Source organism: Leptodactylus fuscus, chromosome 11 (genome assembly GCF_031893055.1).
Source record: "Leptodactylus fuscus isolate aLepFus1 chromosome 11, aLepFus1.hap2, whole genome shotgun sequence".
Classification (NCBI taxonomy): Eukaryota; Metazoa; Chordata; class Amphibia; order Anura; family Leptodactylidae; genus Leptodactylus; species Leptodactylus fuscus.
Genome location: NC_134275.1, coordinates 25,520,300 through 25,546,360, shown reverse-complemented (window position 1 = coordinate 25,546,360; position 26,061 = coordinate 25,520,300). Strand labels below are relative to the sequence as shown.

The following is a 26,061-nucleotide window of genomic DNA, read 5'->3' as shown; positions in this document are numbered from 1 at the left end:
TATTCCGGTTATATTTTCTGATTGTAGATTATCAATTCTATTTTCTATACACGATTAGAAGGGGTTACCTTCTTGAATGAGCTTTTTCTCTGCTCTGTTAACAGCAATTTAGTGATATGCTCTATATGCCCCTATGTGCATTGGACCTAAACATGTTCAGTGCAGAATAAGCTGTGAAAAACTATCGCCAGTAAGGGATGCAGTGCTGGGTCAGGTGTTTCATCTAAGAAGTTGTTATCTTCTAATGTAATCCTGATTGTCTTCTCTGAGATGTAAATGAGGAATCTGCTGCAAAGAAAACCAATACAAAATTGGAAATTTTCAGTCTATTATTTGGCTTATTGGCCAGAGTGAAAATTACAGGACTTAGTCCTTTTTTAAAAAAAAAAAGCAAAAAAAACCCAAAGATATTGACATGGAAAATTTAAAAAAAGGAATCACCAAAAATTCTTAAAACATGTTTAACATACAAACTTGGTTTAAAAAAATAAGCAATTTCCTGGTCTTACATTTCCATGAATTGCTATGTATTTTTATGATTTTTACTTTTGTACCATATTCTTTTAATAGAAGTCAAGTTCGTACATCAAAATAAACTTTCAAATACATTGTCTCATATAACCATAAAAGCTTTAGACCATATTCACTGTTTTCTAGACGTCTTGTTCAAGGGAATTTTGCTTTTAGAATTTACATCATAAATTGTTAGAGGTAGCTGGTGCCAGATATCATCCATCGCTAAGAAATATGGACTCCTCAATGTTTCCTCTTTGGAGCCAAAGTAGTTACATTTTTTTTCAGTGGATCTGTGTAAGTTTTAGTTTTCTTGCTTGCATGTGGAGATCAGCAGTCTTTACAGGCTGTGCTTGCTATAGTTATGTTGTTCTTTAAGAAAACTCTCAAAATGTGTTTATTGAGTTCATATATACAGTACACTGTCCATTAAGGCCATTCCTATCGACTAGTTCTGATGTCTTTTCATGTGCAAGGCAAGATGGTCAGAACGAGAGAAGCAGCGGCCGCAGGCTACGCACTTAAATGGCTTGGCGCCAGTGTGTTTGCGGTAGTGCCTTGTCAACTCATCAGAACGGGCAAATCGCCAATCACAGCCCTCCCAGGCACATTTATATGGTTTCTCACCTGCCAGAAAGAAAGAACAAGTAAGACAATTACTATAATTACTGTAACAATAAGGCAGGTATTGGCATTATATCACAGAGGTAGATATGCTACTCATTGCAGTTAGGATTAAATAATACACTTGTACAGATGTAAACTCAACATATAGGTTTTACTCTCAATATGCCTTTAAATGGTCATTCACATGTCAGATATTTTCCACTGACAGCACACTGACCCATTGACCCGTTTTTCACGTCCATTCAGAATTTAATTTTTCTCATGGACGTTGGTTCCATATTGAGAAAAAAAATATAAAAATTTAGGTATTTAGTTTTTTCTGCAGGTAAAACATGCCCATGTAAGTCAATGGGTCTATATAAAACAAGGACAGCTTATAGATGCACAGTACAGACTAAAAGTTTGGACACACCTTCTCATTCAAAGAGTTTTCTGTATTTTCATGACTATGAAAATTGTAGATTCATACTGAAGGTATCAAAACTATGAATTAACACATGTGGAATTATATACTTAACAATAAAGTGTGAAACAACAGAAAATATGTCTTAAATCCTAGGTTCTTCAAAGTAGCCACCTTTTGCTTTGATTACTGCTTTGCACACTCTTGGCATTCTCTTGATGAGCTTCAAGAGGTAGTCACCTGAAATGGTCTTCCAACAGTCTTGAAGGAGTTCTCAGAGATGCTTAGCACTTGTTGGCCCTTTTGCCTTCACTTTGCGGTCCAGCTCACCCCAAACCATCTCATTTAGGTTCATGTCTGGTAACTGTGGAGGCCAGGTCATCTGGCATAGCACCCCATCACTCTCCTTCTTGGTCAAATAGCTCTTACACAGCCTGAAACTGTGTTTGGGGTTATTGTCCTGTTGAAAAATAAATGATGGTCCAAACTAAACGCAAACCGGATGAAGTAGCATGCCGCTGCAAGATGCTGTGGTAGCCATGCTGGTTCAGTATGCCTTCAATTTTGAATAAATCCCCAACAATGTCACCAGCAAAGCACCCCCACACGATCACACCTCTTCCTCCATGCTTCATGGTGGGAACTAGGCATGTAGAGTTCATCTGTTCACCTTTTCTGCGTCACACAAAGACATGGTGGTTGGAACCAAAGATTTCAAATTTCCTAATGTTTCTAATGTTTATTCCTTGTGTTCTTTAGCCCAAACAAGTCTCTTCTGCTTGTTGCCTGTCCTTAGTGGTTTTCTAGCAGTTATTTTACCATGAAGGCCTGCTGCTGCACAAAGTCTCCTCTTACCAGTTGTTGTAGAGATGTGTCTGCTGCCAGAACTCTGTGTGGCATTTACCTGGTCTCTAATCTGAGCTGCTATTAACCTGCAATTTCTGAGGCTGGTGACTCGGATGAATTTATCCTCTGCAGCAGAGGTGACTCTTGGTCTTCTTTTCCTGGGGCAGTCCTCATGTGAGCCAGTTTCTTTGTAGCGCTTGATGGTTTTTGCAACTGCATTTGGGGACAGTTTCAAAGTTTTCCCAATTTTTCGGACTGACTGACCTTCACTTCTTAAAGTAATGATGGCCACTCATTTTTCTTTACTCAGCTGCTTTTTTTCTTGCCATAATACAAATTCTAACAGTCTATTTAGTAGGACTATCAGCTTTGTATCCACCTGACTTCTGCACAACACAACTGATGGTCCCAACCCCATTTATAAGGCAAGAAATCCCACTCATTAACCCTGACAGGGCACACCTGTGAAGTGAAAACCATTTCCGGTGACTACCTCATGAAGCTCATGAAGAGAATGTCAAGAGTGTGCAAAGCAGTAATCAAAGCAAAAGGAAGCTACTTTGAAGAACCTAGAATATAAGACATATTTTCAGTTGTTTCACACTTTTTTGTTAAGTATATAATTCCACATGTGTTAATTCGTAGTTTTGATGCCTTCAGTGTGAATCTGCAATTGTCATAGTCATGAAAATACAGAAAACTCTTTGAATAGGAAGGTGTGTCCAAACTTTTGGTCTGTACTGTATGTGGTTTAAAAGTGAGTAATCTCTGAAGATCATAACATTGATGCAACAACCTATCACAGGAAGAAAGCAGCTTTTGGGTTTTTTTTTCATAAGCAACACTAAAAAATTCCGTCATCCAACAATACTTTATAATAATAATAATAATAATAATAATAATAATACATTTATTTATATAGCTGCAACATATTCCACAGCATTATACAATTTGTAGGGTTCAAGTACAGACAAAAAGATACGGAGAGCCCTGCTCGCAAGAGATTAATTTATGAGGTAGAGGGGGTGACACAAGAGGTAGCAAGGGCGGCATCATATTGTGTGGGTTAATGTGAGAGCGGAAACAGAGGAGAGTTCATTTTATGGATTCTAATTATGTTACAGAAGAGTTTACATTAGGAATTGTGGTAGACCTGTGTGAGAAAGTGAAGGGTGTGGTCTGGGAAGACAGGTATGTCCCAGCCAAACAGCTAAAGAGTTTTTGGTAAAGACCCACACCAGGGAGGTCAGCTGACTAATCAAGGCCTGATATTAGTCTGTGTGTGAAGAATAGGAGTGTGGCACCACATTGACAGAGCTGAGCTGTCCAGACCGAACCTACAAAGCAGGTACTGTTCCACCCGTTGTTGTTGTCAAGGCGGGAGTCTGGTAGCCAGGCTCCTGTATAGTGACGGAAAAGTTTTCTTATATTCAGTTAGTTCTCAGCCAAGAAGGCTTTTGTTTTGTTTATTTGTGCCTTTGCAAAGGCAGTTAAGGCACTGCAAGTAAATAAAGCCTGAACTTGTGTGCAACCCAGTGTTTGTGTCCGTTTCCTGCACTGCTACCAAGCATCTACCTGAGCGATTCCTCACAGCCTATCAGAAAAGTTTTGTGAGGGCCGTTTCAGTAGAGTGCAGAGTGCAGAAGCCAGATTGTAAGGGGTCAAGAAGAGAGTTAGCAGAGAGAAAGCGGATTAAATGAGAATAGACCAAGTGTTTCAAGATTTATAGTTTTATGGAAAGGGAAAGGGATTATCTGATAAATGGAGCAAACTATTATTTATAGTGGGGCATTTATAGTGGGGCATTAATAAATATAAGGGGGCTATTGTAAGGGTAACGTATTATTTATAAGGTGGAACTGTTATATATGAGGAAATTATTATTTATAAAGGAATTTATGATAAGAGATTAACTATTATATGTAACGGGGAGAGGGTACATTTGAAGTGACCATCCCCCTTTGGTAAATTTTCAATATAACTTTGTATGGACAGTGTCTCCCTGTCATTGCTTACTTAGATCATTGCTCATTCCAATGATACTTTGCAGCCTGTTTTCTATTAAAAGGAAGTTTGATAGATTAATAAATTATATTAAAAAAGCATTCACCCCCTGCCCCCACCTGCACTGACCACAATAGCAGGGGAAAAAGTCAATGAAATGTGAGTTACACTTTACAGGCTCTATTGGCTCAGCATTATATAAAAATAAATTACTGGCACACGTAAACGTAAGAACTAGAGTCATGGACATGAATAGCATGAGAATGAATCAATATTAACTTAGGAAAGTTAAATATTTGAACAATGAATATTGGAATTTCTTATACTAATCCATTCATCAATTTCTGCTAATACTATGCATAGACAAGTTTGTTGTGTGTGACAATGACACAGTATACAGTTACTGCAGATTCTTATTTTTTTCTTCTTGAGAAAAAAAAAGAAAGAGCTTGCAATGGCAATACTCAATTTGCAACACCATTCAGGTATGAACACGATAGTCTGTAGCTGTTTCATATGGAATTCAAACCCAGGACGCCAGCTCTGCAAGGCTGAAGTGCTAACCACTGAGCCACCGTGTTGCCCCTATTAACTCTGCATATCTGTCAGTGGCTTGTGACCACTCAGAGGTCTTTACTTGGTCCCTCAGTTTGCAACCCACACTTTGGGAAACATTGTTGTAGACCAGTGGATATCAAACGTTGTATACAATACTACTGACAACACAAAAGAAATAAAATACATAAGTCTCTACCAGGAGCAAATAATCACAGCAGGAAAATCAAAAGTTAAGACTATCGATATATATAATACATAATATTTTGCTCACCTCCCACCCCTAGTCAATTCAGATAGACCCCACCATACATCAGTCAGGGTCAAAGTCTTTTATGCACAAATAGGGTCATCAACAAGTAGTTCAAGTATGGCACATATACAATATCTGACGTTATTCAAAGGGAAAAATAGATTTTTTTTCACTCATCTGTCTCCTCCGCCTGAGCCAATAGTGAGTAAATAAAACTACTTCGTATATCAAGCAAGGCCTGATATAGCATCAAATTTAGATGTTCCTTTATGTTTAAGATAAACTCCTCACTCCACTCTAGTTTTAGAGTTCATTTTAGAAAGGGAGATCTGAAACCATCTAGCCATCATAGTTTTATGTGCCTGATACAGGATCTATCTCCAACAGACATAATTTGGGTTCTGGAGGTACCTTCACTCCATCTGTTTCTGCTGAGATTCAGACAAGCAGAGCCCAGTATCAAGATATGAAACGATGTCTGAGAACACTGCAATTGAACTATGCAATGCTATACCCCGCAAAGCTGCGTTTTGTGGCCAACTCCCACATGTTTACTACTCTGACTGAGGTTGCCCAATGGCTTAATGCTCATGAGCAGAAGATCTGGCGAGAGGCCAGAGAACTCTGCCAACAGTGTCTAAATGTTCTTATGTGGTTCCAGAATAGTTTCAGTCCCAGGGAAAGGGAAACTCATATGTGTTGGCAGAATTTGGAGGGAGGTCCTTGAAATAATTAGACATGTACAGTGCAGACCAAAAACATAAGCCAGTTCTCAAAAAACTCAGTCAGGTTTGGACCCTCAGCCTTTTCTGGAACTCCTATGAGGTGCAAGTTTTTGCATCTAAGTCTATTTTCAAGGTCATCCAAATTGTTCAATAACAGAGACACATTATACACAACTTTGACCAACTATCTTTGTAAGGGAGGTACTCTGTCCTCCATTGGTATGCGTTCATTTACTTTTTGCAAGTCGTGTCTTATCAAACTAATTTCTTTAAGTCCTCTCATACAAGCATTGAAGGAGGTATTGCACTGGGTGATAGCCACATGCACAACTTTTGAAGTAGGGTGAATACAATTGCAGACTGCCAAGTAAGTTGGATTGATAGCAGGCTAACTGTCAGGATGTTGTGCCCAGTTAATGATTGTATTAAAGGGGTTGTCCCATCACAAGGATCCTATCTATACTGCTTGTTAATGTGGATTTAAGATTCATTGTTGACACATCCCTTGACTTATCGGCTCAAAAGTCAAGTGATGTAGCTGCCTGCTCTCAGGGGGGAGGGAGGAGGGGCTAAGTGCACGGGAGCGAGCCTGTGTTTCTAGCTATTCCTGTGACTATACCACGTGACCTAGCTTCCTGCTCTCAGATAGGGGAGTGGAGCTGCTTTCATTTCTGAACTCATCTACTGTTCTCCCAGTTATCAGGCTAGCTAATTCAATTGTGTTCATTATGGCAAAGACAGGCAGTCTCTGTATGTAACACAGAATGGAGTTGCTCCTGCCTGTACTTCATAGTCCAATATTGTGCATATAGTGTTGTCTGAGGACCTTTGATGACATCACAGGCCCTTCAGCCGCCCCATAGGATCACACTATGCGGTGGGCTGAGCTACACACTAATTTGGGGGTGGAGCTAAATGACAGGTTGCATATGAAACCCCGCCCACCAAATGACGCAAGGAACCAGGAAGAAAGAAGATTTTACAGCAGTGAAGACTGGTGAGTATGCGACGTGGGAATACCCCTTTAAGCAAGGGAGTCCCTAGTCCATTCTGGCATGGTACTGGCAGTTTCTGGCATACAAGTATGCTGCCAAAGTATATCAGTAACATGTTGCTTATGTTGTGAGTAGAGGCTGCTGTCTATCCCAATTTTCTCTCTGAGATTCCTCTTGGTCACAGTGGTATCAGATCGATCAGGAAGATAAATAAAACTCAATCCACTACTTTGGATAGCTTAGTAGAAAAATACTGCAACATTCAAGATAAATGAAGGATATCTGTACAGGAACTCTGAACAAGCACGTCTGCTCACATCCGCAACAGGCCATGCCACTGGAGTATTATACTGTGTGGGGTCACTCTGAAGCATCACACAGTGGGGGCTGTTCTGGAATATTATACTGTGTGAGGCTATGCTGGAGTATTATACTGTGTGTGGCTATTCTGGAGTATTATACTATGTGGAGTGGAGCATTTTATACTGTGTGGGGAGTACCAGGGAACATTATATATGCTGTATGGGGTCCACAGAAAATTCTGTGTAAGTAAACACAAAACATAACTAAAATGTAGTTCCCTCTGCTGCATATAATATACCTTTTATTCTACATGGCATAAGGTAGATAAGAGCCCCATTGCAGACTTTGCACTTCGCCCCACTTCTGATGCTATGTTGTAACTGCCATATTTCACCACCATTGTTATTGTATGAAACTTCAGGGACTTTAAGTATGTGATATCTGTTTATTTCACGGTCCCGTGTGCGGGCTGCCAGTCTGGGCCGCATCAGATAGGACAGGTCCTATTCCTGTCCTATTTTGCGGCCCGTGCTCCCGTGGCTCATTTAATGAAAGAAGTCGCGTGCTTTTAATTCCCAGCAGGCCGGTTGCAGCACGGTTGTCTGCAACCAGGCCTTACAACAATCGTGCAAATGTTGTAGGCGTGTGAAAACTGAAAGGTAAATAGGCAATAATTTCCTTTATAAGGATTTAGAATTCATATAACACTTTGTCAATCACGGAACTGAATTTGTATGTAAATTTTCATATTTCTAAGTCTCAACAATATATTTACCTGCAATATTATACGCACAAGTATTCACCAATTATTAAAGGGTTAACATAGTGGAATGCAACAAAGTTTTTCTATCTTCAGAGGGATAGCAGAGCCTGCCAAACTATTGTCTTCCAGAGTGTAAAAAGGTCAGAGCCAGGCTCAAAACAATGGGCACTGAATCAGAAAAGGGACAGCACCTATTGTGTCAGATTCTGGCACACTTCTTGGAACACCATGGAAGGGCTACCCCAAACAATAGCGCAACAGCATATCTTCACATTCCCATTGCCTGGGTCTACAGTAGAACAAAGATGTAAAGTGAACCTATTACATTGAAAATGAAGTCAGATTAAGAAGTGTGTTATTAAGCCCAATGAGAGGAGTAGAATACGTACAGACTAACTTTACCAAATGCAAAGATATCTTTTACATGTGCCCAGTGAGTAGGGTTGAGCGATCGGGATCGGAAAAGATTGGATTCGGATCGGCGATCGAGTAAATTTCGATTAGAATTCTGATCCGATCTTTTCCGGCAGGATCAAGGTCGGAGGTTAGCTCCCACAATTCATGGCTACTGGCCAATCATTGTGGGAAAAGCTAGTTAGACGAGTCAATGTACAGTAATGGAGATGTAGCAGAGTCCAGCATACGGCACAGCAGGGAGGAAACAGAAGAGCAGATAGTATCTATCTACTGGCGAACGTCAGCCATGGCTTATTATATGGCGAGTGTCTTATCGTCCTCACGTAGTGATTAAAAAACAATGTTTTATGGCCATTTAAGTGTTCCCTTGCTCTTTCTATGCATTTTAAGAACTTGTATGTATTTTTTGGTAACTTTTCATAGCTTTTTAAAACAATCTTAAAAAAAAATCCCATTGACTTGCATTAGGATCAGAATTGGGATCAGGATCGGGATCGAATGGAAAATGATCGGAAATCGGATTTTAAAATCAATCCTGAAATTTCAAAATCGGCTCAACCCCACCAGTGAGGCATCAAAATGGCGCTGCCCCCACTATAATATGTAGAAAGATCAGACACCTTTCATTTCCATTTCACCTAAGCAAGCTGTAACTAAAAAACATCTTAGACCGCATCAGTATGAAATGATATTTTGTATGTGATGCATTGCCATCTGGTGCTGCCCCACCAGAGAAGTGTTAGGGAGCCTTCACACAGAGTTTACGCTCACTCATTCTGAAGGTAAAAATCATTCAGAGTGAGCGGCATAAAAACAGATCCCATTGACTTCAATGGGTGCCGGCATACGCTCATATCACATTGAAAGCAATAGGTAAAAAAAGCCTCCATTTGATTTCAATGGGTAGCGCGCATATGCCGGCACCCATTGAAGTCAACGGGATCTGTTTTTCATGCCGCTCACTCTGAACGATTTTTACGTTCAGAATGAGAGAGTGTAAACTCCGTGTGCAGGCTCCCTCAAGCTAGTTCTTTATTCATAGCTCCCAAATTTCAGATGATAGAGCAAATTTGCTTATGATATTTCTACCCATGCAGCTGGCTCTAGGTGGAACAGCAGAGATCTCGAGACTATAGCGTCTGCTCGGGTTCTGAATGACCTCCATATTCAAAGTCCCAGCTATTGTGGCAAATGTTGGGTTCAGGTAGTAGAAATCAAATTAGACTATGCTGTTAAAAAATCTGAATTGTAAGTCAAACATTGCTTTTTGTTTCTTTTTTACTGCATGGTTTTTAATTGCATGAACAAGTTGCATATATAACATTTGCCACCTATATGCTAACAGCCAGTACACCAGAGGTTTTCAGCTGAATTGTTGTTAGCATACCGGTGAGATGTATACTAACATGCCACACTTAAAAACCATGCTCAGTTCTTCAGCAAAATCGCACAGTGTGAACCAAGCCTAAGGGTTGGTTCACACTAGCGTATGTATTCTGTAATTCGTGCAGGCAATGCACGGCAAGCACATCGACCCCATTATAGTCTATGAGGTCCATGTGCTTTTACAGCACAGCGCTTGAAATTGCGATTGTATTCCGTCCGGGGGGACTCCATGCGGACACTAACTGGACGGAATACATACGCTAGTGTGAACCAGGGGTGAGGGAGAACAAATCAAATTGATTTGATTGCCTAGCTCTAGCCTATATACATCTGTATAGTCAGACGTTTTCTGTTAGTCTATATTAGTACTGAAAAATATGAAAGAACCTGCAGACCCTTTGAATTCTTCAACAAACAATTCTGCTCCACTCGCAATGAATTGTAATGCATTACATTAGTGATCAGTTCCCTTGGGTTCAAGACCCTAGGGAATCTAATAATTACAGTTTGAAAAAAAAGTTTAAAAAAAATTGAAAGAATGTAAAAATTTGAATCACTCCTCTTTCCCAAAACTACATATATGTAAAAAAAATTACTGTGAAACACATTATCCTGTGTCCATAAATGCCCGTTGTACCAACTTAAATATAAAATATAAAATGGTGAATGCTGTAGTGAAAAAAACCTAAAATACTGAATCACCATTTTTTCACTGTTTTGTCTCTGACAAAAATGGAACGCCATCAGAATGAAACCTGCAAGAACGTCGCACAAATGCACTTCTTATCCAATTCCACCCCATTCTGAATTTCTATCCAGCTTCGCAGAATATTAAATTATACAATCACGAAGAACAATTTGACCAACAAACATTAAGCCCTTGTATGGTTTTGTGAATGGAAAAACAAAAAAGTTATGGGGTTTGGAAGACGGGGAGTCAAAAATGAAAATCAAAACATGCAAGAGTTAAAACTAGTTATTAATAGAGATGAGCGAACAGTGAAATATTCGAGATTCAATATTAGACTACTCGATCGAATATCGAATCCCATTATAGTCTATGGGAAAAAATTCTCGATTCAGGGGAAACCACTATTCGACTAAAGGAGAGTCACCAAGTCCACGAGTAGCAGGAGGAGAGTGTTTAGGAGGAGCGCTGTGCAGTTAAAGCGCACGGACCCCATTATAGTCTATGGGGTCTGTGCACTTTAACTGCACAGCGCTTGCAGTTGTGCTGATAACAAGTAAGCTCCCTCGTAACCGCAAGCTGCCAGCTCTCCCGACTAGCAAAGACGAGCCTGCGGCAAATCAACACTGGTTCTGCCGCAGGCTCATCCTTGCTAGTCGGGAGAGCTGGCAGCTTGCTGTTACGAGGGAGCTTACTTTTTTGTCATAGGAATGCATTGACCACAGCAGTCTCCATTGTGGTCCGATCTTAGACTCCGCCTCCTCACAGACGAGCCTCCAGCAGAACCAGCGTTGATTGGCCGAATGCTGTACATTGGCCAATCAACGCTGGTCAATGGATTCCTATGAGAAAAAGTCCGCTCCCTCGTAACAGCAAGCTGCCAGCTCTCCCGACTAGCAAGGAAGAGCCTGCTGCAGAACCAGCGTTGATTGGCCGAATGCTATACACTGTATAGCATTCGGCCAATCAACGCTGGTTCTGAATCGAATATTTACTGCGAATAGCTAGTAGTATTTGATCGAGTACGAATATTTCGAATACCTTAGTATTCGATCGAATACCTACTCGTTCGAATACTACTCGTTCATCTCTAGTTATTAACCAACTAATAGACATAAATAAATTAGAAGATATTTTTATTGTGCTATAAACAAGGGAATTTCTTCAATTTCACTGGAGCATTAGGAAACTAAAGGGAGGTAAAAATGAAATTGTGTCTTTGTTACCTGTGTGTGTTCTCTGATGTGCCTTGAGATGTGAGCTTTTGGTGTACACCTTTGTGCAACCTGAAGAAAAAGCACATAACAAGTTAATATTAAGTATGACAAGATCCAAAATATAACTGTGTACTATTACAACAGATGCATTTTTCATATAAAATACCTAATAAAACCATGACAGTACTTTGCTATTTTTGTTGTTTGTACTGTGTCAAAGGCTTTGTTTGCATTCAGAGCTATACATGAGTTAGATAGATAAGGTCATAGGCGTCATATACTATGTTTAAGCCAATTTAAACTCAGTTTCACAATGAACTTATTGGAACTGAAACAAATCATGGGATAGAACCAGTGACCCATCTATAGTAAAATAGCCAATGAAGTTGGATAAAAACTAGAGATGAGCGAACAGTGAAATATTCGAGATTCGATATTCGTTTCAAGTAGAGCCTCAATATTCGACTACTCAATCAAATATCGAATCCCTTTATAGTCTATGGGAAAAAATGCTTGTTTCAGGGGAAACCACTATTCGACTAACGCTAGGTTCACACCTGCGTTCTGGTCTCCGTTCTGTGCTTTCCGTCTACTGCATGCAAGAAGACGGAAAGCACAGACCGGGTCCGGCCGTGAGCGGCGGTGAGCGTTTTATGCTCTCCGCCACGAAACCGTTTTTATTTTTAATACGGACACAGAGTACTGCATGTCCGACTCTGTGTCCGGATTAAAAAACCTGGTTTTGCGGCGGAGAGCATAAAACGCTCACCGCCGCTCACGGCCGGACAGCTTTCTCACCCATTCATTTGAATGGGTGAGAAAGACTCCTGCAGGTTTCCATCTCCTGCTCTGTTTTATGCAGGAAACGGAAACCTGCATAACGGAGTGCCGGGCGCAGATGTGAACTCTCTTAAGGAGAGTCACCAAGTCCACGAATAGCAGGAGGAGGGTGTTTAGGAGGAGCGCTGTGCAGTTAAACCGCACAGACCCCATTATAGTCTATGGGGTCCGTGCGCTTTAACTGCACAGCGCTTGCAGTTGCGCTGATAAAAAGTAAGCTCCCTCGTAACCGCAAGCTGCCAGCTCTCCCAACTAGCAAAGACGAGCCTGCGGCAAATCAACACTGGTTCTGTCGCAGGCTCGTCCTTGCTAGTCAGGAGAGCTGTCAGCTTGCTGTTACGAGGGAGCTGACTTTTTCTCATAGGAATGAATTGACCAGCGTTGATTGGCCAGCATTCCGCCAATCAACGCTGGCTTTGCATGAGGCTCGTCTATGAGGAGGCGGAGTCTAAGATCGGACCACAGCAGTCTCCGTTGTGGTCCGATTTTAGACTCTGCCTCCTCACAGATGAGCCTCCGGCACAACCAGCGTTGATTGGCCGAATGCTCTATACTGGCCAATCAACCCTGGTCAATTCATTCCTATGAGAAAAAGTAAGTGCTAGTGTGAACTATCCCTTATTTGGCATAAAGCTATTTAAAAATATGACAATTTGGCAAATACCAAGATGGGTACACAATTGCTATGGTGCTATGGTGATATAAACACTAGAAATACAAAAAACAAGCACCAAATAAAGCATAAAAATCTATAATTTATTAAAATATATTGATAAAATTTCAAAAAGATATTAATGCAGTACAAACAACAAGACCACATGAAATAACAAACATTCCCACGCACGTATCACATTGAAACCAATAGGGAAAAAAGCAGCCCATTCATTTCAATGGGGAGCGCACGTATGCCGGCTCCCATTGAAATGAATGGGATCTGCTTTGTACATGCTGATTCTGAACGTGTTTTAATGTTCAGAATCAGTCAGCGTATACTCAGTGTGAACGCACCCCATCACTGGAAGATGCACACTATGAAGCTGATGTAGCAGAGCTGGATTTGTTAGGTGATAACAATCCCAAACTTACATGCTACAGGACCAACAGTCAGCTTATATATAGTCATATACTGTATATATATATATATATATATATATATATATATATATATATATATATAGTCAGCAATATGCTCACTTTTAGGTCTATGTTTAATGGACTCCCTGTCTCAGCCCTTATCAGCAAAATTCAATTAGCCGACTGATAACCGGAAGAGCCGGAGATAAACAGCTCAGAAATACAAGCACCAAACACTCAGCTCCTCCTCCCCTCCCTGAGAGCAGTGAGCTACGTCACTTGTCCTGGGTAGAGACATAAGTCCATCCCCAGGTCCGTGGTTATGGAAACACAGTGTAAACAATGAAGTGAAGAATCTCAGTTAGCGGCCAAACCAGTGGCGTAACTACCGGGGTAGCAGGGGTATGGCTGCCACAGGTCTCGGGACATCAGGGGCCCAGCAACAGCCATTACCCCTGCAAGTTTTTTTTTCTTAACAGGCTGTTACCGGCTGGAGTTACTCCAGCCGGTAACGGCATAGCTCCCTGAATGTCCCGCATTTCTACTCCTGTCCTGCGAAGCTCCCTGCATATCCCTGTAGTGTTTTACTTATTAAAAAACTCCCCCCCCCCTCTTATAACAGATAAAATGTTGTAACTGCGATAAGAGCGGGGTAAAGCTTGTACTACTGAAGGACCTGTGTGTGACGTCAGCCGTCACATAACTAAGTGGTCGTGTCTTTATAGCCCATGCAGTCCTGGAAGAGATGGATAGATGTGGTGCAAGGTACTGAAGGGGAGGGGGGATGTGAGATGGAGGATGGAGAGTGTCTGTCTATGTGTGTGTGTAGATATGAGAGGGTGCATGAAACTGGGGGCAGATGGAGGGAGGACATGAAACTGGGGGCAGATGGAGGGAGGACATGAAACTGAGGGCAGATGGAGGGAGGACATGAAATGTCATGTGACGTCCGTACATCATTAAAGATGGCCGACATCACCGAAGACTGCAGTGGAGCCGGAGATAGGAACATTTTTTATATATTTTTATCCCCCTGGGTCCCTGATTATTATGAAATAATTGTTCATGGGTGTTCATTATGGGGCATAATACTGTGTGCAGGGGCCACAATGGGGCATAATACTGTGTACTGGGGCCACTATGGGGCATAATAGAGCGCGCAAGAATGCGGCGGGAGGGGGGGGTCGGTTGGTCAAGGTCTTCGGTGTTGGTCAGGAAGGGGGGGACCCCATGTCAAAAGTTACACCACTGGGCCAACAAAGTAGTTTTCTTTAAACAATGTATTTAGGAAAAGTCTTAAATCCACATAAGCTAGCAGTATAGATAGGATCCTTGATATAGGACAACCCCTTTAAGGCTAGGTTCACATCTGCATACGGGTTTCTGTTCAAGGCTCCGCTTGGGAACCCCCAAACAGAAACCTAATCTGCATAACAAAGTGGTCACCTTAGGAAATCCTCAGACCCCATAGACTATAATGGGATCCGTTGGTTTCTGCGCGGTTTCCGGTTTGCGGAGAGGGGAATGGAATCCTTGTAATGAGTAAAAAGTGCAGATGTGAACTGAGCCTATACTGCAAGATGACATCTGTGAGGAAAATTAACATGTAGAGTCCCTATGGGTGGAGATAAGAGGAAAGAAAAATAAAATGGTGTGTATTATAAATCTCCAAGTACAGTTGAGGAAGGGGAAAAGTTACTAATGGACCAAATGGAGAAGTCAGCTAAATATATTGTAGCAATTATTAACTTCATCTACCCAATACAAATTGGGAAATGAAACCTTCATGTCCAATAAAGGTAACAGGTTTTCGGCAATGATTAAATACAATTACCTGTCCCAACTAGTGCAGAACCCAAATAAGAGGGGACACTTCTACACTTAATATTAAATAATAGATCGGATAGAATATTAAGTGGAGATTGGGGGTTACTTGGGTAACCGTAGCCATCACATAATACATTTTCAAGTTTAACCTCTTTTGGCCGCAGACATTTTTAAATTTTTGACTTCCTGTCTTCCAAAAGCCATAAACTTTTTTTAAAAAAATTTCTGCTTATAGAGCCGTATAAGGGCTTTTTTTTTCTTTCCCCTCCCTATGAATATGTCTTTGGAGTGCCGGGAGGAAACCCACGCAAAAACAAGTAGAACATACAAACTCCTTGCAGATGTTGTATATGGCAGGATTTGAACCCAGGACTCCAGCACTGCATGGATGCAGTACTAACCACTGAGCAACCATGTTACCCTAGAGCTGCATGAGGGCTTTGTCAAACTTTTGTGTGACGAATGGTATTTAATATTCCGTATGATGGGCTGGAAAGCTGAAAACTGCATCTGCACGATTTCCTTCTAAGCTTTTTTTTTATGGAGTTCACTGTGCAGCCAAAATGACATCACCTGTTTTCTATTGCTCTGTAAGACTTCGTAAATTCCAGATTTATAAAATTTGTTTTTATATTTTAACCCCTTTAAAAAAATCTAAAACTTTCCCCAAAATTACACAGTAATTAAGCAGCCATTTTCTTGTGGCCTATGGGCATGCGCAGTCAGGTCTGAAGAAGATGCGCAGAGAGGCCGTTCCTGAAGAAGATGGAGATGGAGAGTTCTCTCGCAGCATTGGAGATGCCCCAGTGCTGTTTGAGCACTAGGGCCCGCCCCCAGTGCTGCAAGAGAGCAATTTACATACCGACGAAAACCGTGATTTCTACCGAATGGAAGCACAGAGAAGATATCTAAAGGAAAGGAGAAGAATAGCCTTTCTTAAGGCTATTCCTACATGTTATCGAGAAAAAAATGTGATTTTAATGGTATAATCCCTTTAATCGCAGCATGTTCATATTAGCTGCAGAATTGTAAATTGTTTCCCTATATATAATATGTCAAGAATAAACAAAGAGGAAAAACTCATTGAAAAATGTTGCAGAAAACATGCAATGCGTTTTCCCACTGTTAGTTACAGTGATAGGGTGTCAGCATACATAAAATATAATAAAACCTTCTTACCTGGATAATCACAGTGATGGATTCGTCTTTTCTCAAGTTCAGGGTTATTCCGTCTGTTGTATTTAGGGACTGCCATAATCACTTGTCCTTGTGGTAGCATAGAAAGAGAATTTGGAATTTGGTGTAGCAAAGGAGCTTGTACAAGTTTCAGTCCATATGTAGTTTCATAAGATGGAGGAGGTGATATAGTATTAATCACCTCTGACTGATTTTCAGGGCTGCCTGGTTGAGAATTAGGTGGAGAAGGTGGTAAAGTGACAGATGAAGACTCATAAATCTGCCCAGAAACGACAACACCCTCTTGTCCCAAGCACTGGAACTGCTTTCTCAATTGTCTTGCAGGAAGGTTTAAAGAAGAGTTTCCATTGATAGTTGACATAGGATTGCCAGCAATTGCATTTTCTGCTGCTGTGCTTTCACTGGATTGTACAACACTTAGCGCATCATTGGCCACAGACATATGGTATAGGTGAGTTTGCAGGCTGGTACTGTTTGATAGTGGAACTTCAGAGGGGGCTTCCTGTTTGATAAATATGTTGTTTACTGCCACTGAATGCGGAATACTAAACACGCTTGTGAAATCTGGAAGAGCCTGGGTCAAGGAGGCAGAGCATGGTTGGGGGAAATCGCTACTTGGTTCGCTCTTTATTTCTGGGAGCACAGTGAATGTTTTTGGTGGTCGGTATAAGCCTGTTCTTAAATGAGATGTGTCTGGCAGAATAACATTGATGTTTACACTGAATGGGGCCTGGGGTGGCTTTTCTGCTTCGAAGAATTCGTCTACTACTGAAGCACTCTCCCGTCTGTATTTTTTGTCTGAAAGCATTTGCACAAGAGGACCATGACTCAGAAGGTATTTGTCCATTTCTGATCTGGTCTGTGGAGAGAAAATATAATGTGTTACTGTATAATGTGCACATCCCCGGTATAATGGGTACATACATTTATGCCTGTTACTTGAGCACAAAAAAAATAAATAAGAAGCTACATATTTAGAACTTGTATTAACTTGCAAAAAGTTAGGATAGCAACAACATTCATTCCTTAATGGCTATGTGAAGCAGCAAGGATTAAAGTATATAATGAGCACATGTATACACAACATATAGAATGAGAGACAAAGCTACATTCTCCAAATCTAACACTCATGCTTTTTCAGGGTTCTTTACCTTCTTTAGCACAAAGTGGAGTACTGGTTAGCTGGGTGATATCGCTGTGGTGCCAGTATAGCGGATCCATCTCTACTGTTTGTCTGTTCTTCTGTTTCAATGATGGAACAGAAGAATGGATAACATGAAGGCCGGTTGCAGCACGGTCTCCTGCAACCAGCTGGCCATGAATTAAAAGCATAGGCAGCATACAGGAGGCACGGGGATGTCCCCTGTGTGCTGCCCGTGCATGGGCCATGTCTCTGTGGCTCCTTTCATAAAATGAATAGGAGCCAAGGAAGCAAGGGCTGCAAAATAGAACAGGACCTGTTATCTATTTTGCATCACGGACTGTCAGCCCGCACACGGGACCATGAAATTCATGGTCATGTGTATGGGCCCACTGAAATGAATGGGTCAGTGTGCTATCCTTGGAATACACAGATAGCACACTGAACACGGCCACAATCGTTTGTAACTGGCCTAATACTAATGTGAATTTGCAATCTATGCTCCATAGGAGAAATATACAAACTAACTCTCCTTTTGAAAAATTGAAAGTTCTTAATAGTAGTCAAATAGACAGCTGTATCAGCCAATGGTTTACAGATGGTTTGACTAATAAGAGTTAAGCTTTCTTCCTTCTGGAGGAAAGTTATTTTCCATACTTTTTTCTCCACAGAGCATTGCTTGTAAGTAAAACTGGCCATACACATTACATTTTAGACTGCTGAAGTGGCTGATAATGGATGATGTGCTATTTGCTGGTTGTCATCAATCTAAGACAGTCTGACTCATACAGCCAATCATCAACTAAAGTTGGTGAGAACCAAAATCTGTAGGATTTTTTCTGCCATCTGTCTTTTATAAACTGTTGTGTATGGGCTAGACTGTCTGACCTGTGGGTGATTTTAGCATTGTGGGCATGTGCTTGTACTAATACAACAACAAAATGTACATCATCTCATGTTTTCAGCAATGCATTAGCATTGAATGACTTTCATCTGTTAGTTTCCCATGTTTCTGGGGTAGTCGGACACTCATTGGAGGGTTCATGGTTGTTCATGTGTTTGGAACAGTTGGCCATATGTCCAACCTTTCACAGTTCATTTCATACTAGCAATGGCAGCCTAAAATCTAGTGCGTATGGCCAGATTTAGGTTAGCCACACAAGATAAAAATTGTCTGTGATGCAGCTGTGGCCTGGTTCACATCTGCGTTTGGTATTCCGTTCAGGGAGTCCACTTAAATGGAATACCGAACACACTGATAGGAGTTCCATCCGCGCATTGTCCACACAAATCATGCGGAGAGAAAAATACTTCATGAATTACTTTCCTCTCCGCATGACTCGTGCGGGCCCCACGTGGAAAACACACGGACCTCATTATAGTCTATGGGGTCGGTGTGCTTTCAGTGTTCACCGCTTGTCAATGTGTTCAGTATTCCGTTCGGGGGGTCCCCAAGTGGACTCTCTGAACAGAATAACGATGTGAACCAGGCTTAATTGATCAAAGGTGCAAACATTGAGTGCAAACATTCAGTGAAATTCTGTGAAGTTCTCAATGGGTGACAGCAGATTTTTGTCTGCCAAAACATTATCCACTCTGTTGGATATTTTTGCTGTCACACTGCTAAACATAAAATTGTTTGGCATGGTCAGCCAAATTTGGCTGATGATTTGCCATTTTGTGCAGACTGCGATGTATTTTTTGCTAAACTGCTCCAGCTGATCTAGTTGTTTATTCTGATAGAAAATTGCTCTCCAACATGGCCAAAATCTTGTGACTAAAGTCTAATGCATATTGCCTCCTTATGTCTCCATACATACATGGATTGCGTTAATTAAAACCAGTAGCTCCTACCATGTATAGCTTCACCAAAAGCATCTCATCTAGTCAGGCAGTAGGGGATAACCCGTTTTAAGTATTGATTAGAGATGAGTGAGCACTAAGCGAACACTAAAATGTCCGAGGTTCAAAATCCGATTTGAACAGCCGCACACTGTTCGACTGTTCGAACGGATTTCAAACCACATTATAGTCTATGGGGGGAAATGCTCGTTTCAGGGGTAGACAAAATTCGATAAAATCATACTTACCAAGTCCACGAGTGACGGTCAGGCTGGATACTGCTTGAAGTCTTCTCCCAGCGCAGGGTCCCCACGTCTTCTTCCGGGTGGAATTCACTCTGCCTAGGCATCCGGCCCGCATGCGCAGTCGGCTCTGCCTAGGCCGGATGCCTAGGCAGAGTGAATTCCACTCGGAAGAAGATGCGGGGACGCAGCGCGGAGAAGACTTCGGAAAGGTAAGAGAAGAACCAGCGTTGATGGGCAGAATGTATAGCATTCTGCCTATCAACACTGGTTCTGCATCGAACCTTAAACTTCGAACAGCTAGTAGTGTTCGATCTAGTACGAGTATTTCGACTACCATAGTATTCGATCGAACACCTACTCGATCGAACACTACTCGTTCATCTCTAGTATTGATGGCCTATCCTTAGCCAGCAAAGTGATTGATGGCCTATTAAATTGCATAGCACGATATTTATACAGATAGTTCCTGCAACATCTGAGAAGTTAGCTCATATTAAAGGGATTACTGGTATCCTTTTTTTAGTATTAATGGTCTATCCTTAGGATAGGCTATCAATAGTAGATCTGCAGAGGTCCAATACTCAAGACCTTGCAGATCAAGTGTACTGAGACAGCGTGGCCCTTGGTAATGTTTACATACCATAAACTGGGCTGCTCACTTGCCATACAAACTGCAGTAGTGTGTGTAGGTACTGCAGCTTTGTCCCATTGAAGTATGTATGAAAACATTGTTGAAAGCCATGCTGGTTAGTCTATCTATAGGGATAATCCCTTTAATATGAGCTAACATTCAGATGTTGCAGGTGCTATCTGTACAGATGGTGTGCTATGCAATGTAAGTAATATGTCAATCCAATTCATTTAGCATTAAATGCCACATAATGCTTTGTTCACACTTGAGCCTGGTATCCCTCCGTCATGAATCCGACCTTAAGATCAGAAAAACTGTTTAGAAACTGTTTGTTTAAAAACCCTTTCATGTCAATAGATTTTTAAAACAATCTGCAGGTGTACATTTTGAGCCTTTCCACCATGTATCAACTCTTTTAAATGGAGAGCAAAGTCACACTTGCAGGACTTTGTGTTCGTACATAAAATGAGGGTACACAACGGAACGCCTCAAAACTGTTTTTCTAACATTGAGGTTTATGGAAGGCGGATTGCAAACAAATTACAAATTTAAAGGGGTCTGAATACTTTCAGTACCCACTGTATCTAGTTCCTTTGCTTTGGGATTGTTAAAAACCTTTTCCAAATACTTTATTGTTATTAAGAAGATGATCCTATCTTGTCCTTTATCTCTATAAATAGGGCTCCTATTCGTTAGAACTTTACGGATGAATCTGGTATGGTTATTAGAAGAAGTTACATCGGCATACCAAGCAATTTATTACTTTATAAGTTAATAGCTATCCTTTTTTACAAGCCTTTACATGCACTTTGCTCAATAGTCACCTGCTAAAAGCAGATTTCATGAATGTCTTCTGCCATAAACCAGTCCTACACAACTGGCTAGTTGTATATTAAATGAATATATAGCAGTAGATTTATTTTGCACTACATAATAACCTATTCCTACAGATTATATGGCCAATGACCTGGGAGTTTTTCCAGTATACTATCCATGATGCAAGCAATCGTTAAAACCAAAAATTTTATTAAAAGGAGAAAAACAAAACAGTTTCCTCCTCGTGACATGTATTTATATCATGGATGGTAAGATATAAAGATGAAGTGCAGAATATTTACAGCATTATGATGGCAAAAGCTTAGGGAAAATGTAATGTGAACCATATGGTCTTCAGTGCATCACCACATATTTCACGTCATCTCATTTAGAAGAATAGCCCTTTCAGTAGCTTCAGCAGAGACCATTGGGCTACCTGACCAGTATATTATGAGGAGTCCTGGTAATTGAAAAACAAGACATGTTCAAAATTGTAAGTCAAACAGGGAAAGTGATGGAATCATATGATATATGTTCTAGGTGTATATACGCCCTTTCCTTACCACAGACACATTAAAGACACGTATTGTTGCTCTGACTCACTCTCGCCTTGACTACTGTAACTCCTTACTAATAAGTCTTCCCCCTTACTCTCCTCTCTACAATCTATACTGAATGCAGCGGCCAGGCTCATCTATCAGTCTAGATGCTACAGCTATACCTCTGATCTGTGCCAGTCACTACATTGGCTGCCTATTCATCACAGAATACAATATAAACTTATCACCCTCATCCCATTGCCCATTTGCTGCACCTTCCTGCATTTCCTCCTATATTTCTATCTATCACTTAACCTGAGCTGTTCATTCACTCAATGACCTAAGACTAAGACTTTCTATTATCAGAACCTTCCACTCCCAAATACAAGACTTCTCCCGAGTTGCACCACTTCTCTGGAATACTTTATCCTGGACAATCAGATTAACTCAAAATTTCTACAGCTGCAAGCGCAAACTAAAGACAAATCTTTTCAGACAGGCCTATCATGATTCCTAATGTAAACCCTTCCGCAGTTAGAATCCCTAAAACTAACCCACTTTTATTCACACTTCCACATTATCCCACAGGATATGATGCCATATTGGACTGCAGCGTTATATGTCCAGGTACCATAGGCACATTAAAGAACACTGACTGGTGACGGTTCATACAGCATTATGTGTAATGAAAGTAACCTCTATCACAAACTGTCTGGACCACTGTAAGCAATGCTATTTCCTATGTCACGCCTGCTACCTGTTGTGTCACCCCCTCTTCCTCAAAGATTGTAAGCTCTTGCGAGCAGGGCCATCAAATCTCATTGTGTGAATTGACTATTTCTCTGTAAGATCTCTTTTTGTCTGTACTTGAACCCTACATTTTGTAAAGTGCAAGTGCAGTGAATATGTTGGACTATATAAATATATTATTATTATTTATTTTATTGTTTACTAGTAGAATACCCGTGACTTCGCTCGCGGAAAATATGATAAACTGTTGGTTATGCTGGCTAAAGTAAAATTTTCAGTGTCACACTGTAATTTACATTTTCAGAGTTATACAGTAAATCTTTTTTCCACCTAAACATACCTCCTAACTTTTGAAGAACAGAAAATGGGACAAAATGTGCGGTGCAAATTTAGCTCCGCCCATGTTTATGTTGACTCCGCCCATTCTCATTCATTTTTCATGTGCCCCCACACAGTATAATCCTCCTACAGTCACCTGTAAATTATATGCCCCCCCCCATCTTTGCCCGAGTTTCATGTCCCCGTTCATTTGCCCCCAGTTTCATTTCCCCCCTCCATCTCTGCCCCTAGTTTCATGTCCTCCCCTCCATCTGCCCCAGTTTCATGTCCCCCCTCCATCTCTGTCCTCAGTTCCATGTCACCCCTCCATCTCTGCCCAAGTTTCACGTGCCTCCCTCCATCTCTGCCCCAGTTTCATGTCCCCCTCCATCTCTGCCCCAGTTTCATGTCCCCCCTCCCTCCATCTCTGTCCCCAGTTACATGTCTCCCCTCCATCTCTGGGTCGGTTTCATGTCGTTCTTCCCCTCCTTCATCTACCACCAGTTTCATGGCCCCCCTTGATTATGTTCCCCCTCAATTTTTAACACTAAACAACACTGATATTCACCGTTTCCTCGCTCCCCTGCAGCTCTCTCCACAGTCTCACTTACAGAGTAGTAGGCACAATGTGAGTGACATAATCACATCGCGCCTACACATCCAGGAGCCAGATTGCAGCGATAAAACAGGAGCTGAGCTGTGACAGCTCCTGCTTTACTCGCCTATGTATTTAACTCTGGACGTAGATGAGTTAAAAACGGGACATACTTCCCGCTGACCAGGACTGCGGGACAGGACCCCGAATATGGGAATGTCCTGCAGAATCTGGGACTGTTGGAAGGTATGCTTAAAATTTTGTATTATTTTGGCATTTTACTAATTTGTCATAATATTGATGTGAACAATTTTTTTTCATTTCAACATTTTTATAGATTTTACATATTCAATACATATTATGTGTATAAACTATTACAACTATTTTTTAAACAATTTTTTTTTATCAAAAATTAAAATTTATGCATCTTACACAAACATCTAAAACATTTACACCCAATTAACAACATAGTGCAACCCTTCCCCCCTCCAGTGTTATATATAAGTAGTTCATGGACAAAATAGTAAAATTGGCTTACAGTTACACAACTATCTATTGTAGGGCTTCAATGATGAGAGCTCCCTGTATAGTCAGCAATAATGACAATCTTACTATCAGGCTGTTTTCACCTGACCACCATTGCTTTTCCATAAGGCTGCTTGCACACTACAGTAATACTACAGTCTTTGGGCCGTGGATTCTACATCTCTTTAGACTTCTATGGAGCCTTAAAAATTCACAGCTTTGTGCACAAAGAAGTCTATGTAACCACCAAATCAATGGCCCGGAGGCCCATGAAAAATACTATAGTGTGCAAGCAGCCACTAATGATACCAGATGTGTTTTTTCAGTGCGTGCGTGTATGTGTATGTATGCATGTGTGCATGCACATGTGTATGGTCCATGTGTACAGGCACGTGTGTGGTCCATCTATATCTATGCATGTGTGCGTGCGCGTATATGTGTGTGTGTGTACGCGCATGTGTGTGATCCATGTGTATGTATGCGTGTGTGCATGTATGTGTGTGGTCCGTGTATATGTATGCATGTGTAAGCGCACGTGCGTGCATTTGTGTGTGTGTGTGTGCACACGTGATCCATATGTATGTATGCGTGTGTGCATGCACATGTGTGGTCCGTGTATGTGTATGCATGTGTGTGGGTGCGTGTCTTTGTGTGTGTGTGTGCACGCGTGTGATCCATGTGTATGTATGCGTGTGTGCATGCACGTTTGTGGTCTGTGTATGTGCCTATGTGATCCATGTGTTTGTGCAGGCGCAATGTAAGTGTCCATACGTGCGGTAGTTGTGTGTGAGTACACATGTGCTCTGTTTGTCTGTGTGCATAGTGTGCATCCGTCTGAGTGGGTTTGCATGCGTTTTTGGTCCTTGCGTGTGTGCGTGTGTGTGTGTGTGTGTGGTATTTATGGGGTGGTGTTGTAGTATTTGTGGGGTGGTGTTTCTGTTGTGTGTGTCTAGAGTGGTCTGGTGTTTGTGTGGTGTGTTGTGGCATTTGTGTGGTGTTGTGCTTGTAGGTTGGTGTATTTGTGCTGTCTGTGTGATGTTTATATGGTGTTTGTGAAATGTTTGTGTGTGGTGGTGCATCCCCTTTCCCCTTTAGCAGCGACTCTTTGGCGCTGTCGCTATAATCCGTCCCTGTCAGTCACAACTGTTGTTTTCCCCTCAGCACTTTCACTTTCATTTTTCCCCATTATATGTATAGGGCACCTAACTTCGGGGGCTCCAATCTGATGACGGGGGGACACTAGCTAGATGTAACATGCGCAGTATTCTGCTCCTGTATGTGGAGAGAGGGTGTGCCAAATTTCACCCAAATCAGGCGAGAACTGTGGATTTGTATAGAGCAGACTACTACAGAATTTGAGTTTTATATATATATAGATTATGCTTACTTATATAGCGCTATCATATTCCGCAGTGCTTTACAGACTTTGACAATAACTGTCATGTACAAAGATTTAGAATTGGTGCAACAAATAACGTTCTGCCAATAGCACAATTAAAGGTTATGGCTCTAACAATATAGTGAAACCTGTTTTACATTTTATTCCATCCTTTGTTACTATTTGATGTTATACACTTGAAAAACCTTGATAAAACTTGTTTAAACTTAACAATATGGTTAAGAAAATACAATGGGGGGGGATTTAGTATTTGTGTCTTTTTTGCCCATTTATAGCTGCATGCACCATTTTTTCTGAGGTGTATTTTTGCATGCTTAATATATAAAAAAGTGAAAAGCGCACAAAGCCTAATAAATCTTGCACAAATGAACTTCAAAGAAAATTGTGATTCCACTACTGTGAGATATTTCCGGTTTTTATATGCTGCCCATGTACTTGAGCACAATTGCCTATTTTTTTGTGCCTATTTAAAAATGGCACATTTCACAAACTTATCGGAAAAAGTTAACCATATTTCCCCCCAAAAAAGTGGCTAGTTTTATGTAAGGCCTCATGCACATGATCATGTGCACAGCCAGTTTGTTGCCGTAATAGTACGATGCTGTAATGCGGTGAGCACAGAACCTG

General features: G+C 41.1%; 1 protein-coding gene across 1 annotated transcript in view; it reads right to left on the bottom strand.

Annotated features, from left to right (window-relative positions):
- Nucleotides 1-584: 584 nt before the first annotated feature.
- The window catches only part of LOC142184494 (Krueppel-like factor 5), a 38,005-nt gene continuing 12,528 nt past the window's right edge, over nucleotides 585-26,061 (bottom strand). The window contains exons 2-4 of the mRNA XM_075259385.1: nucleotides 16,616-17,492; nucleotides 11,705-11,764; nucleotides 585-1,140 (exon numbers count right to left, since the gene is read on the bottom strand). Of these exons, the coding sequence (XP_075115486.1) occupies nucleotides 962-1,140; nucleotides 11,705-11,764; nucleotides 16,616-17,492 (1,116 nt within the window). The 3' untranslated portion in view covers nucleotides 585-961. The remainder of the gene's footprint in view (nucleotides 1,141-11,704; nucleotides 11,765-16,615; nucleotides 17,493-26,061) is intronic.